The following is a 14,243-nucleotide window of genomic DNA, read 5'->3' on the forward strand; positions in this document are numbered from 1 at the left end:
TTTACAATTAATGTATAGGAATAACCATGTCTGAAGGGCAATTTTTCTTGCCTGTCTTAGGATGAAGTGAATCATCCTTTGGTATTTCTCATTTCTCTCCATTAGCTGTAAAGTCATACTGGTACAGCTGCAGACAACTAATTTTAAACACTTAAATTACATGAGATGAATCATTGTCCCAGCATAGAAAAGACCCTGTCCTAAAGAAAACAGGTATCACACATGATATATAATTTGGTGCCTGACATGCATTTCTGTAGCCCAACCAATGTGACAAATATCCAGAAGGACTAATAGTTTGTAATGCTGCTACTGACCATCAGGACTTGCTGAGATCCTGTGTTTGCAAGGAGCAATTAGCCTGGGGCAACAACAGTAGCATGGAGAGTAAGGGCAGGAAGGGAAGCCTTTGCTCTGCTCTGTCCCAGGAACTTTAGTTAGTCCCTGCCCAGTCACATACAGCAGACTTCCTTCTGGACATGCAGCCCATCCTGTCTGTTTCTCACATACCAGCAATGGTGTTCAGTAATAAAAAGGGAATACAGTTTGGAACAAAAGACTTTTATCAGGTGTTTTTCTAGTTAAAAAAGCAAACAAAAAACCCGCAACAAAACAAACACAAACAAACAAACAAACACCCCCCACCCCCCCCCAAAAAAAAAAAACCAAACGCCCCGCAAAACAAACCAGAAGAAACAGGAATAGGAAGTTTTCTTCATCTTACACACCTTTCTGTCTGTTTAATCCATATCAGCCAAAACAAAGTATTTTCAATTTCTTCTTTCTAGAAGGCATTAGACTGTGATGTCTCTAGTGCAGAAATGGGCAATAATGCTGAATGCCACTCTCATGATAGGGTCACTGAATAGCATCCCAATCCAGAGCACATCTGCTCAGAGCTTATCAGGGCTCTGCTCTTACAGGGAGAGATACTGCATTTTTCTTTCTCCCACTGACTGCAGCAGCAGCTGCATTGCTGCCATTCCAAGCTCAGAGACTGTCATGCAGAATTGGGCTATTGTGGTAGCTGGAGCAAATGCACAGTTCCTCAGCCCAAATTAGCCAGCAGGTCACATCAAAAATTAACTAGCCCAGTCTTGAGGGGTTGATTCTTGGCCGGTGAAGCTACAGAACTCATTTAAGGAGGTAAGGAATCATTTAACAAAATCATTATTTTATCCAGATGAAATATTCAGTCCACATTCTATGAAGCAAGAGGCTTTAAGCCTTTCTAGATAACAGGCTCAGAGTGTAGCTCACAGCATATGCAGGCTAGCTTTTATAAGTAAGCAAGTAGAATCCTGCAGGTAGTGTACCCATGGCAGCATGGAGCTGAGCATGGGTCCATGCTTAATTATTTACCCAGCTAATTAGGTGGGCTTTGCAGCCTTTGCTTGCTGAGGCCATCACATTGTGGGCACACATCCAGTACACTGGGCAGGACTGGTAAACCTGCATAGACTAGACTTGCTCCCAGTGTCTGTGAACATGCCAAGCTGTTGGTAGGCTACTTTTAGTTTTGTTTTGTTTGTGTTTTGTTTGTTTGTTTGTGTTTGTGGTTTTGTTTTTATTTAGATTGGTACAGGGATGTATTGGAAAAATAAATGTTACAGCATCAAAATTCCAGAGTAGACCAAGTTGAAACTTGCTGGTATTCCTTCTGTGAATATTGGAGTATCAGATACATAGTGGCAGTAGCTGATGTCAGTGGTCCCTATAGTACCCAGAAATCTGGTTCATGGCTAAAAGCCAAAATGTAAAACCAAAACAAAACAAAGAGAAAGAAAACCTGACTGCTTTTGCTCATCCTGTGTTTGACAGCTGAATGCTCCTGTGTAAAATGCTTCTTGGTGTTGTAAAACAACAGATTCAAGGACTGGTTTGATGCTATTTCTGGAACAGACAAAATGCTTATTGTATTTCTACTCAACAAAATATTTTTTTATGCTTGCAATACGAAACCCATGCATGCTGCATACATGTTACATATGACACAATGTATACATCTGATGCTGAGCCAAGCTGATCTGCCTGTGTGTATTATTTTTCCCACATCCCTGTAATACACCCAGATAGCAGAATTGGAAGAAAAGTGATGGTTGCAACATGAGGGTTAGCAGCTTGTAGCAAATAGGGTCGTAGGAGTCATAAGGAAAAACAGACCATAAAGATTTCTTCAGCGTTGGGTTGCATACTTCTAGGAACCGGAGACAGATCAATATCGGTTTTAATTGAAGAAAAAAACAACCAGCATAGCAAAAAAGGCTGTAGTACTACAGACTTTTGTCATGTAAAAGTGTTCTGAATATGTAGAGCAGCTTTTAATGAGGTCGAAAGCATCTGATAAGGTTAAAGCATGGGGAACACACAGCATTTACTTAGATGAACAACTGAGAAAACATGCACATCATCTAATTTGCTAAAAATAAAACCCAAAAGAATTTGGAGAAGAGAATGAAATCCTACCCTTGCTCTTTACAGTGCAGTGAGATTATCCAGTCAACGTTTCTCCCCATTCATAATTAGCTATGTATTGTCCCATCACCTGCCTCATCTATGTGCTCTATGACTATGGCTTGTGGGCAAAATACTCCCCAAATACTCTATGAAACATCTTCATGTATCAGTGTAGACTATAACTAGCTTTGCTCATCCAGACAGCAGGAAAGGGACTGGCACCTGGATCCCATCTGCTACAGTGGGTGTGTGTCAGTAACCTCTGAAGTGCTCTTGAGTTCAGCAGTGTAGATGCAGCTTACGTTAACTGATGATACCAGTTGCGTGTGATTGGGATTAAGAGCATCACAAGCTGCTCTGAGCAACATTGCAGAAAAGTGGTTGCACTTACAAATCTTAACTGAACTAAGGGTAATCCTCTTTGTTAATACACACACTCTATGCTACCCAACCCTACAGAAAAAAATCTCTTTAGAAAGGGTACACTGAAAAGGCATTAGGCGTAATCTGGCAGGCATGTTCTGCAACTTGAAATGCACACAGAGCAAACCAGAAAAGCCCACAGGAAACAATTTATACAATTTGATTTGGAAGTTGTGACTGAATGCATTTTTTGTGCCCACATTCAAGATGATCCTGATGCTCAAGTTGAAACCCATCGAATTTCTCTCCAGTGTGGAATAAGAAAAAGAAAAAATGAAAATTCTGTAACTCTGTAGCTAAGCTGTATCTAGTTTCTTGAATTTAAAACCTTTTTGATTATCTGCATTTGGGCATGTAAAATACACAGATTTCAGTGGAAATTAGGAATTTCAGTGCTTTGAGAAAACTCTGCTGGAGGCTCACCTGAATCTTTTGATGTCAAAATACTACTTAAGACATATTTCTAGTGAATTCTTGAAATTATTTAACTTCCAGTGAATTCTTACAATGACTTCATCTCCCCCAAGGTGTGTCGTAATCCTAGGTGTTCTGGCTCATCTTCTTGGTTGGGACACACATTAATGATAACTGTGATTATCACTGGAGTATAACAATATGTACAACAGTAGAACTTGCAGTTCTGCTGTCAAGGCCTGTTCTGCTAGAGGAAAAAAATACATCCCTTTGAACACCTTTGAAGGTCGTGCTGTGAAAGACTAACTGCCTTTATATTGTGGTTTATGGAGCTTGGCCAAAGCACTCAAAGTGCTTTTGGTCATACACTGGCATTGTTGCATTTCAAATAGAGTCACACAGTAAATCTTCATTTGCTTAGGAAATTTTCAGATCCTTTCATCTGAAGCTGTTTCAGTGTTGCTTTGTTGATTCTTTGTTTTAGGAGGCAAAGAGTGTTTCTGGCAGTTCAGTGGTTGGGCATGTCTTTAAAGAAAATGCTATGATCAAATAAGGATGAGTACAAGGCAGCAGCAAAGAAACTTATTTTCAAAAATCTCAAGCTAGATTTCTGAAGTTGAATAGGAGATAGATCTGGTGGCGTGCATGCTACATTTGTGAGCAAACAGGATGTAGACTTTACATGTACCCTAAATCTTAAAGGTGAAAGAAGGAGACCAGAATTTTGAGCTGTGGGGTGGTACAAGCAGCTGATGAACCATCCCAGATTAACTTCTTGTACCAACCTGGTACCTGTATGGTACATGTCAAGTCTATGCTAGTATTTTTATCTCCTGACTATAAGAGACTGGTCTCAAGTTCCAGACTGCTAGGCAACCATCCCATAGGACGAAGGTTGTACGGATACAGGCTAGGTTGCATCAATATCACAAAACCGGAGGCAGAAAGACTATTCTGCAAGTGGCACCACACAGTTTGCATCCATGTACTTAATCAGACCCTAAAATATCCCAGGTAAGTGGCTTTGTCAGTGCTGTCTGACAGCAGCAGCCCAGGCCTGGCTCAGCCCCAGCCAGCCACCTCCTAAATGTGATCCCAGGTCAGTGCTCAAGCTGTCACCCTAGTCCTGGCCAGTTTACTAGCACAGACATTTTCCACAACCACACGTACAGGATGCCTGCAAGAAGGAGGCAGTTTAAAGGGCTAATCATGGGCTTAGAAAGCAGCAGTGGCTTTAATCTGTATGCTTTTACAGACTCATCATATAGCTTCAAGTCAGGCAAATGCTTTTCAACTCATTTTCTTCCTAGCTACAGATGATATTAATCTGCCTTCTTAACAGGACTATTATTATGTGAAGTATTATTACTATGAAGATAGGTAAAGCAATCTAAAAATACTATTATCAGCTCCATGGTATCACTCATTGCAATACCAATTTACTCATACAGAACCCTCCATTACAGCTACACCTTTCAAATGACTGATACTTCTCACCTCCAAATGCATTTTACAAAAACTAATTTGTCTTTATGCAGCTGGAAAATTAAATAGGACAGAAGAGAGAAGAAGTTTAAGCATTGAACCACTGTTCAGGAAACCCTTCCCAATATTCAGACCTCTCTCAAAGGAGCAGTAAGCAATTTTTAGCCTTCAGACTGCCACTCATAAATCATCATGGCTGGGCTTCGCGAACAAAGATTTGGGAAGGGCACTACCCACGTTTGTTACAAGCGCGCTGGTGGTTAAAAAGGCCAACGCGAGATAGACACGTCCTGTAGCAAAAGGCACAGCAGAAAGACTCCTTGGGTGGTACATTCTGCAAGGCACAATTCTTTTTGCATTGTCTTTTCTCCTCAAGAGTGATCCTGTGTGCTTTCTCAAAAGCATCAGCAGCGTTATAGATGGTGTGTCTCCAGACCTCCCGATTGGAGGCCAGAGCAGACCAGTGATGTTGATCAATATGGCCAAGGTTGAGATGCTGTTTCAGGGAGTCCTTGTATCTTCTCTTTGGGGCTCCTCTCTTGCGGCAGCCAGTGGCAAGTTCACCATAAAGCAAGATCTTAGGGAGGTGGTGGTCCTTCATCCTGGAGACGTGCCCTGTCCAGTGCAGCTGTGTTCTCATCAACATGGCCTCAATACTTGTGACTGCTGCTTGTTCTAGAACAGATGTATTGGTCACATAATCTGACCAGTGAATGTTTAGGATTGTATGGAGACAGCGTTGATGGAAGCATTCTAGGAGATGCAGGTGGTGGCAGTAGATGACCCATGATTCAGATCCGTATAAGAGAGTAGACAACACTATGGCTCTGTAAACACTGATCTTTGTACTTTTCTTCAAGTGTTTATTTCACCAGACTCTTTTATGAAGCTTTCCGAAGGCACTATATGCCTTTGCTAACCTGTTGTCTCTCTCTCCATCAATCTTACCATCCGAGGAGATGAGGCTACCTAGGTAATTAAACTGCTGGACTGATTTGAGCTCTGATTGGCCAATGGTGATATGGGGATGATGGAAGACTTCCTGAGGTGCAGGTTCATGGAGAACTTCTGTCTTCTTTAAGCTGACTTCCAGCCCAAAGAGCTCAGCAGTGTCTGCAAAGCAGGATGTTAAACGCTGCAGAGCTGCTTCTGTGTGGGCGACAAGGGCGGCGTCATCAGCATAAAGCAGCTCCCGGACAAGATGGTTTAAGGTCTTGGTGTCTTTAAGGTCTTGGTGTCTTTAAGGTCTTCAGTCGCCTTAGGTTGAAAAGGCTTCCATCATTATGGTATCAGATGTAGATACCGTCCTGATCATCGAGGTCTGCTGTGGCCCTTTGGAGCATCATGCTGAAAAAGATTGTGAATAGGGTTGGTGCGAGAACACAGCCTTGTTTCACGCCACCCATAAATAATGAGCTTTAAATTCCCATTGGGACAGAATCTGCCTTCAGGTGTGCACATATATGGTATGCTGCACACATGCAATTTGATGTTTTTCAGAACCACATATGAAAGAGATGTGGTATAAAGCCAAGGGCAAAAAGGCAGGTTTTCCTAGCAACCAAACATTTCTCAATAACTCTTCCTGTTTGTTTATAATAGCGCAGGTACACCCAAAAAGGCTATTGCTGAGTCTGATGAATATAAGTCTCAGTATTTAAACACAATCATGGGATTATGTATATATCCTTTAGGGCAGATTAATTAGAAAGAATTGCCCATTAGCAACTGAAAATTAATTTCCTCTGTTAATGCTTTGCTCTGCAGTACTTTGAATATTAATGCTTCTCGGTTTTATGCAGCATGCATGCTGCGCAAGTGCTGATGCATGCTCCACATAGACAGCATAGTAGAAATTCTATTGCTTAGACACTGTTTGGGTCCACTGATACAGGAGTAAAACTTTATAATAAATGACTGTCTCATTTTAAGAAACTGTATTTGCTGGTGTTTAAATTGTAGAAATTATAAAACTAAAAAAAATATACATCTCTGTCATCCTAATCACATATCCTATTTTCCCTTTCATGAGTCCGTGAATATATATATTATTCATTAACGCATGCCCCAAATTCTAGCTTTCTAGTTAAAATGACAGCCCGAGATGTTCTTCTGAAGTTAATTTTTATCATATTTTTTATTAAACATTTTTCTCAATTTATAGTTTGAACATAAATACACAAATTTTATGGTTCATGTTACAAAAGACACTACTATGTGTTAGAAAACATATATAGAATATATTGTAGTGGTTACACTTGCTCCCCTCTTTTCCTTTTATTTTCATAACTTCTATTAATTTAGACAAGCAGTATCAGAAAGCAAAATCCAACCTCCTAGCAGCACAATCTACAACATCTATAAAGACTATTTGTGAGAGAAACTTTGGTTCCCACCTGTTTTCATAGTAAGGTAATACCAGTAAGTTGCATGTCAGGAAGAAACATTGCACCTTGTGCTCAGTTAGTTACTAAAAATCTAGTTCATGACAATATATATTTTTCAAGACAGACATACAGCTTCTCTCTTTCTTTACAGCTCAGTAAGATAAATAATAGGTATTTTCAAAATAGAAGAATGTAAATGAGGGACTCAGTTCTGTTCTAATGGAAGTCATTGGCAAAACCCCAATGTACTTTCAGAAGAGCAGAGTGGTACTTAGTTTCTACTGTTTTATTGATATAACTGAAGAAAATTGCATTTCAGCTGAAAGATAGGATGAATTTCACTTTACAACTCTCATTCATTACAGATAGCAGATCCTGTAATAACACCATGCATGGATTTCCAGTTGAATTGGTGGACTCTGCTTACTGCTCCTACTGATAAAGATCCATGAGAGAGCAGACGTATTCCTCCAGCCTCAAAGGCACGGATATGGAATCCTACATTCAAGGAGAATTTTTACTGCAGTCTACAAAGGGATACGAGATTATGTATGCTTAATACACAGAGGAATCTTTTAAGTTTTTTTCAATATACTTACAGTAAACTGTACAATGTAGTACTTCCACACAGTGGGAAAAGAGCAGCTCCCAGGGCCATAGCTATGGAAGAGCATAGAAAATGCAACTGGCCTTGATCTCTCAAGCCAGGTGAGCCTAGCCAGTAGGCCAGGTAGAAGAGAAAAAGTTTGGGAAAATGTTACCAGCTGCCTGGCTTAGAGGCAGTCTGATTTTTTTTCTTTTTTTTCCCTACCAGGAGTCATGCCAACACTAAGCCTGTGCCAACACTGACAATACCCAACTGAAGTTGCAAGATACACAGCAAAAGACACAGAACAAAAGCACAAAACAGTAATGAAGATCCCAAGCCTACAATCCCATCTGTAACAAGGGTCCTTTGTGACTCATGGAAGTCCATGCTATTATGGCTCAAGAATCTTGTGCTAATCAGGAATGTAGGATGTGGGCAAAGCCTCTGAAAAGAAATCAGGATGTGTACCTGATTTTCAAGTGCCTATTTTAGTGCCACCTCGTAGGCAAAGACTAACTGCATCGGCATTCCCTCTGCCCCACACACTGGTGGTCAGGCAGCAGGGAAGACCTGATGTTATTCCAGTGTTCTGTCAAACTTGGTAAGTCAGCCTACCCACCGATTCTGGGGTTACCTTGGTAGACGTTTGCTTTTTAAAGCAGACAGACTGAAAATTTAAGACATACACAAATCTGCTGCAAAATTAAGAAAATAAATTGCAGCAACATTTTACAAACCCCAACCCTACTGCTATATCAAACAAAATACTTCAGTCTCTAGTACTGTTGACCTTGAAATGTTATGTGCTAGGAAACATTGCCATTATGGTTGATATTGGTTTAAACCAAGCAGATTGAAACAAAACATGGTGGAATCAAGCAGTTTGTATTAGATGTTGCAGAAGTAGTTTCGGGGCAAACCACACCCTTATTGGGATAAGAATGGTACCAAAGTAGCCACAAGTTTTATTTGATTTATTGACAAATATTTGACTTCAGATATACTTAATTTGCATTTCACTGAACAGATGGGTAGTATTAGAGTTCTTAACATACTCAACTGAAATTTAATCATCCTAATTTCTCTGTATTTCAGTCTATTGATGAGGGAAAAGGATGTTCCCATAGACTCCATTCAACATGTTAACTGTATTAAACAGATTTTGACTTAAGGATGTGCCTCGTCACCAGTTTTGGCAATGTCTTTATGAGCTTGAAGCCTTTGTCTTATATTTCACATGTGCAGAGACTAGTGCAAAAGGCAATTTCAGTAGGAATCCTGAATTCAATGATTCCTTTGGAAATACATCAATTCATTAATAAAACATCAATTAGATCTCTACTTACAGCCCTCTAACACTGCCAAAGCCACGGCCTGTCTGTCTCAGTGAATGAAGCTGTGCATGCTGTTTTCCTAACACCCATTTACATGACCATGCTTTGATGAAACTGGGTGAAAAGAGATGTCCACCACTCAGACATGACTATATCTCTGCTGTTGCCCTGTGACATTATTTGATTGATATTTGCCTGAGGGCACAGCACAACTCAAACAATGTAGGACCTATAGTGATTACTTGCACTTCCTATAGATATTCCAATATCAGTCTATTTCTTCCCAATTAATGACTTAATTAATAATTTCATTATTAATGTTCTGGATGTGCATGCCTCCTTAAAAGTGGTACAGTCCATGTTTAGCTTTGATAGCGAGTTGCCAGGGGGAGAATGTGTTAGGAGCTCTACAATGCACAACTGTCCTGTATCTGTGTTTTCTATTTGCCATTGAATCTTTGCAACTTTCTCTGTATAACAAAGGCAAGTTGCAGACACATTGCACCTACCAAGAAAATTAATGTGCTTTTTGTACTGCAACATTTTTAATAAAACTGAGCTTTAGAAATTAATATTTTAAAAATCTAGGTTATATGTTGAAATAAACAAATACCAATCAATTAATGTAGATGGTTTTGTCCCAGCCTAACTTGGGTTTGCAGAAGGATATTATAAACTATCATAGTTATTTCCAAATTAATATTAGCTTGCATTAGACTACTAATTGTTTAAAACTATTTGGTAATTTGTTAAAATCTACAGTCCATGCAATATGTTACTTTGGAAAAAGAAAGAATAGCTGATTTACATAAGCAGAAATCAGCATGAGACATGGCATGTCTTACTTGCCTTCCCTAAGTGCTACAGAACATAATTATGATATTTATAAATGTGAATATAAATAAGGTAAGAGATTCTAAAACCATTTAAAGGTGCCTAACAGTTGCTTTTTGTTCTAAGTATAAAGGACAGCACCAATGGCTAAACATTTTCCAGTACTCTAACCCTGCAGAATGTTCTAAGTATGTGAAGACTGTCTTGCACCCTTAATCCTGTGATCCAAGCCTACTGAAATTGCTTCCAAGTGTATAAATTCTATCTGTTTGGAACCTAAGCTGCTGGAAAAGGATAACAGACTTTTTTAATAGCAGAAAGGATCCTGGATTTAGTTCAATTATATATTTAAGAGTGGGATTTGCCAAACCATCACTGAAGACACTAGTTCATCTTGTCGCTGCTGCTTGGTCTTCTTGTTCACTCTTCTGTGTCCCTGGCCACCAGAAATCACTAATACTGAACTCGCTTTCATTTTCTTAGATTTCTGTCTTTTACTTTTAAATGAGATATTTTGATCCTTCAAAAGCTCATAAATGTTACTATCCTCTGGTCTGTGTTCTAGGGAACTTGATCCATGAGACAAAGTAAGGGATCCAGAAGATGATGACAAGTCACTTCTTTGTGCAATGGACCCTGCTGAACCTCCCAGCCAAATTGCAGTGTCATGGGTGTTACTAAGGGAAGAGCCTGGTCTTTCAGTGAGCAGAATGTTCTTCTGGTCCTCGTCCTTAGGTTCTGAGCCAGGAGGCAGGCTGTTCCTCAATTTGTTTCTGTTCTTCTTGTTTATAGATGTAGCTGTTACAAGAAACTTGACTGGGCTATTGTGTGCATGGTATGACACCATTCCTCTTCCTGGAGCCAAAAGAAAAGATGCAATTAAAGAGCATTATTTATTTGGCCACAGTGTTCCACCATAATTAGTTCATGAAATTTGCTCAGAAAAGCATAACTCTTAAAACCCTATTATATGTATCCAGTCTGTTTTTCCCCTCATGTGTACACTATTTACAGGAAAAAAAGAAGTACATAGAAGTAATGTGTTATACCACAAGTGTTTTAGAACTGTACTAATAAATCAGCTGAAACATGGCATTATGAATTTTAGTTGACATACTTTTGTTTTATCCTCACAACAGTGTGAGCACAGAAATACTGCCAACTTCTCTTTGTTGGCATTCACACAAATTTAATACTCAGTTTTCTCCAGTAATCCACAAACAATCCTGTGCTACCCCTGTACATCTTCAGAATAGCATCAGAACAGACCCTTCCATACTATACAGCAGGAACTAAAACTCATCCTTCTGGATGGTTGTCTGGTTACCATGATGGATTCATAAGGAAATGACTGAACAATTATTATTTGTTCAGTCAGGAAGATTTAGGCTGTGCAAATCATTAGAATGTATGAAAAACAAATTGCATATGGCCAAATTCAGAAGCTGTAATATTATATGTAGCTTTTACAGTGAAAAAGGAAGAAAAAAAAGGAGGATTCTACAAAATAATCTACAATATGAAAAAGAGCTAGGCTATCAAGGGGAAAAGCCCACAAACTCTATAAATCACTATGTCAATCCCTAATTCCCCGATGCATTCCAGGTTATAAGAAAACACATTCTTTTACAGAAAGCACAATCATAAAAAGATGAATTATCAATATTGGAAGCACAACACCAAAAGCCACAATTTTTGAGTTCAAAATACAGTTATCAAAGACTAAAAAACAGGTTTCTAAATGTAATGTTACTAGATCTGTGAAATCTGAAAAATCTTGACCCCAAATAAATGCAAGAATACATGACATAAACCACAATAATAAAAACAGGAAATGGAAGAATGAGAGATTTTTTTATTCTGAAACTATGCATTTTGTTGTATTGCATTTATTTTCATCTAACATAGGTTCCAGATTTTTATGGAGCATTTATCCTGTGTCATACCACATTATTGCTGCGTGTTTTGCTGAACACAGAGGATTTCATTTTCATTTTGTGAAGTTACATAAGCATTTTTTTTTCCCTGAAGGAAGCTGCAAACAGCTTGCCTCATAAAATCTGCCAGCTTCCCTCCACAGCACAGAAGCTCGAACAGAATTCTGAACCCAAAACATTGGGGGAAAGCCCCTTTTAAACATACTTTTAAAATCTTGCTTCTGCTAGTAGCTTAAACATTAGTAAAGTGATACAGCAGCATTCATGCATTTGTATTTCAAATGGGGTAATATGAAAGTAACTCAATAAATATACCTCTCTAAAATGTAAAAACCTTGGTCATGGCCAAAAAAATGAAATATTTTTACTCTCATGTATTCCAAGTCTCCTGTTTGGGGGAAACCAATCAGCAACATGCTGAATTAGGTATATCTATGTCTATATACCTAATGCATGTATTTTCCCCAAATCTGAAAGAAAAACTGCATTATCTTCTCATCTCCATGTATTTGACTGTACTCTGACAAGATTAATACCTATCCTATTCTTATACCTTAAAGAAAAAACATTGTCCCAGCTCAAACAACTGAGACACAACTAGTCAAGTACTTGGATATACTGTAAAGCTTATGAAGAGCAGCAAGTGTAATTTCATCACAAAGCTCTGTCATTTATCTAAACAATACATATAATTTGCCAGGTTCACTGAAGTTACTGACAGCAGAGAAATGGCTTCTTCAGTACATGAGGCATTTGAGAAATTTCACTCACCAGTTACTTTGGGAATCCCCTGCAAGCGAGGCACTGGTAACGCTACTATTATACCCAGGTTTGTTCCCACCAGCAATAAACCATGGCACACCAGGAGGCTGGTCACAGAGACACGCTGCTGCCCTGTGAAGTTTAGGAAGTGCTCCATTACTGAAGAGTGATGACCTTTGCCTAGATCAGAGTAACTTCAGGCAAACACAATCAGCTGTACTGTCTCATTCAGCAAAGCACTCAGCACAAAGGTAAATATTCTGCTGGATTATGGATTACACTTTACATATATGACAATTTAAATACTATTAAACTTTTGAAACATTCTGCCTTAAATCCCTAAATCATAGCATCTAAAGGTAGACATAGACTGTCTTTACAAACATGCTTTTATGAATAGGCTATGTTTGTATATTCCCAATAATAAAACTGAAAGGCATTTCACTTCACAATACTCGCAATTATATTGCCGTAACACAATATACTCAGGACTCAAACCTGCTCACATTACTTTTTTCTCCTAGTTTTTACTCTGTGAAACTGTATTAGAAGTGCTGTGTCCCCCTATCTGACTTTTGGTCCCCTCCATACAAGAATGGCATTGGTATATTGGGAGAAGCCCAGTAGAAGGAGACCAAGATGATCAGGAGACTGGAGAGACTAAAATAAGTGCTATCTACATGTATCTGATGAAAGGATGCACAGAAGACAGAGTCAGGCTCTATTCAGATGTGCACAGTGATATGATAATATGCAATGGATCAAATTTGGGGCATGAGGAAACTCAAATTTGGTGCGTGGAGAAATTGTATGCTAAGTAGGAAAAAACTGCTTCATCATTAAGGTGATAAAAAACTCCAATGAGTTGCTCAGACAGATTGTGAAATCTTCATCCTATCAAAAAATATTAAAAATTTGGCGGGACAAGACCTTGAACAACCAGGTCTAATCAGGCTTGCTTCAAGAATGATGGACAAGATGACCTCCAGGGTAACTTCCAATCAAATTGACTCTGTGATTCTATGATTTTCTACAATATTATTTATGAGACCACTATTTTTCTAATGAAAACAAAGTAATTTTTGCTTGTAGTGCTTACTAAATATGTTTACTTCAGTTTAGATGGATTTTCAAAATGGTCTTGACAAGTTTCAGAAATGGAAACTATGGCCTGACCAAAATTTTGCCAAAGTTTATGAGGAGGAGCATTTAAACTCTGCTCAAAGCCTTCAGGTTCAAAACATACACATTCTTCAATTTATTATTATTATTTGTATATGTAGAGAAGTCATTCCACCTTCATCATAGCTCTCAAGTTCAAGCTCTCAATTCATTAGTAAGTCAGGAATTTGGATTTCACATCTGATGTAACTTGAATGAACCCACACGTTCCACACTTTGGAAAAGGACCTTAATTACGGTGTATCACAAATGAACGTGTTTTCTGTTTAGTCCCTTGAAGCTTGCATCCAAGAATATATAAATTGCAGAATCACTGGGAAAGCAGGGGAGGAGCAGCTAGACTGTAGCCCAAACCACCCAACTGGAAATCAGGAGGCAGAACACAGTTCAAGTCTTTCCTCGCAGAACTTTAGAGAAACAAAGTATTAACCCAGCAATG

General features: G+C 38.8%; 1 protein-coding gene across 3 annotated transcripts in view; it reads right to left on the reverse strand.

Moving 5' to 3' along the window:
* Positions 1 to 6,897: 6,897 nt before the first annotated feature.
* ARHGEF10 (Rho guanine nucleotide exchange factor 10) overlaps positions 6,898 to 14,243 on the reverse strand; it is a 111,148-nt gene continuing 103,802 nt past the window's right edge. For all 3 annotated transcript variants that reach the window (XM_064650387.1, XM_064650388.1, XM_064650386.1), the window contains 2 exons: positions 12,632 to 12,754; positions 6,898 to 10,778 (listed from right to left, as the gene is read on the reverse strand). In XM_064650387.1, the coding sequence (XP_064506457.1) occupies positions 10,264 to 10,778; positions 12,632 to 12,754 (638 nt within the window). In that variant the 3' untranslated portion in view covers positions 6,898 to 10,263. The remainder of the gene's footprint in view (positions 10,779 to 12,631; positions 12,755 to 14,243) is intronic.

Source organism: Pseudopipra pipra, chromosome 3 (assembly GCF_036250125.1).
Source record: "Pseudopipra pipra isolate bDixPip1 chromosome 3, bDixPip1.hap1, whole genome shotgun sequence".
NCBI classification, from domain to species: Eukaryota; Metazoa; Chordata; class Aves; order Passeriformes; family Pipridae; genus Pseudopipra; species Pseudopipra pipra.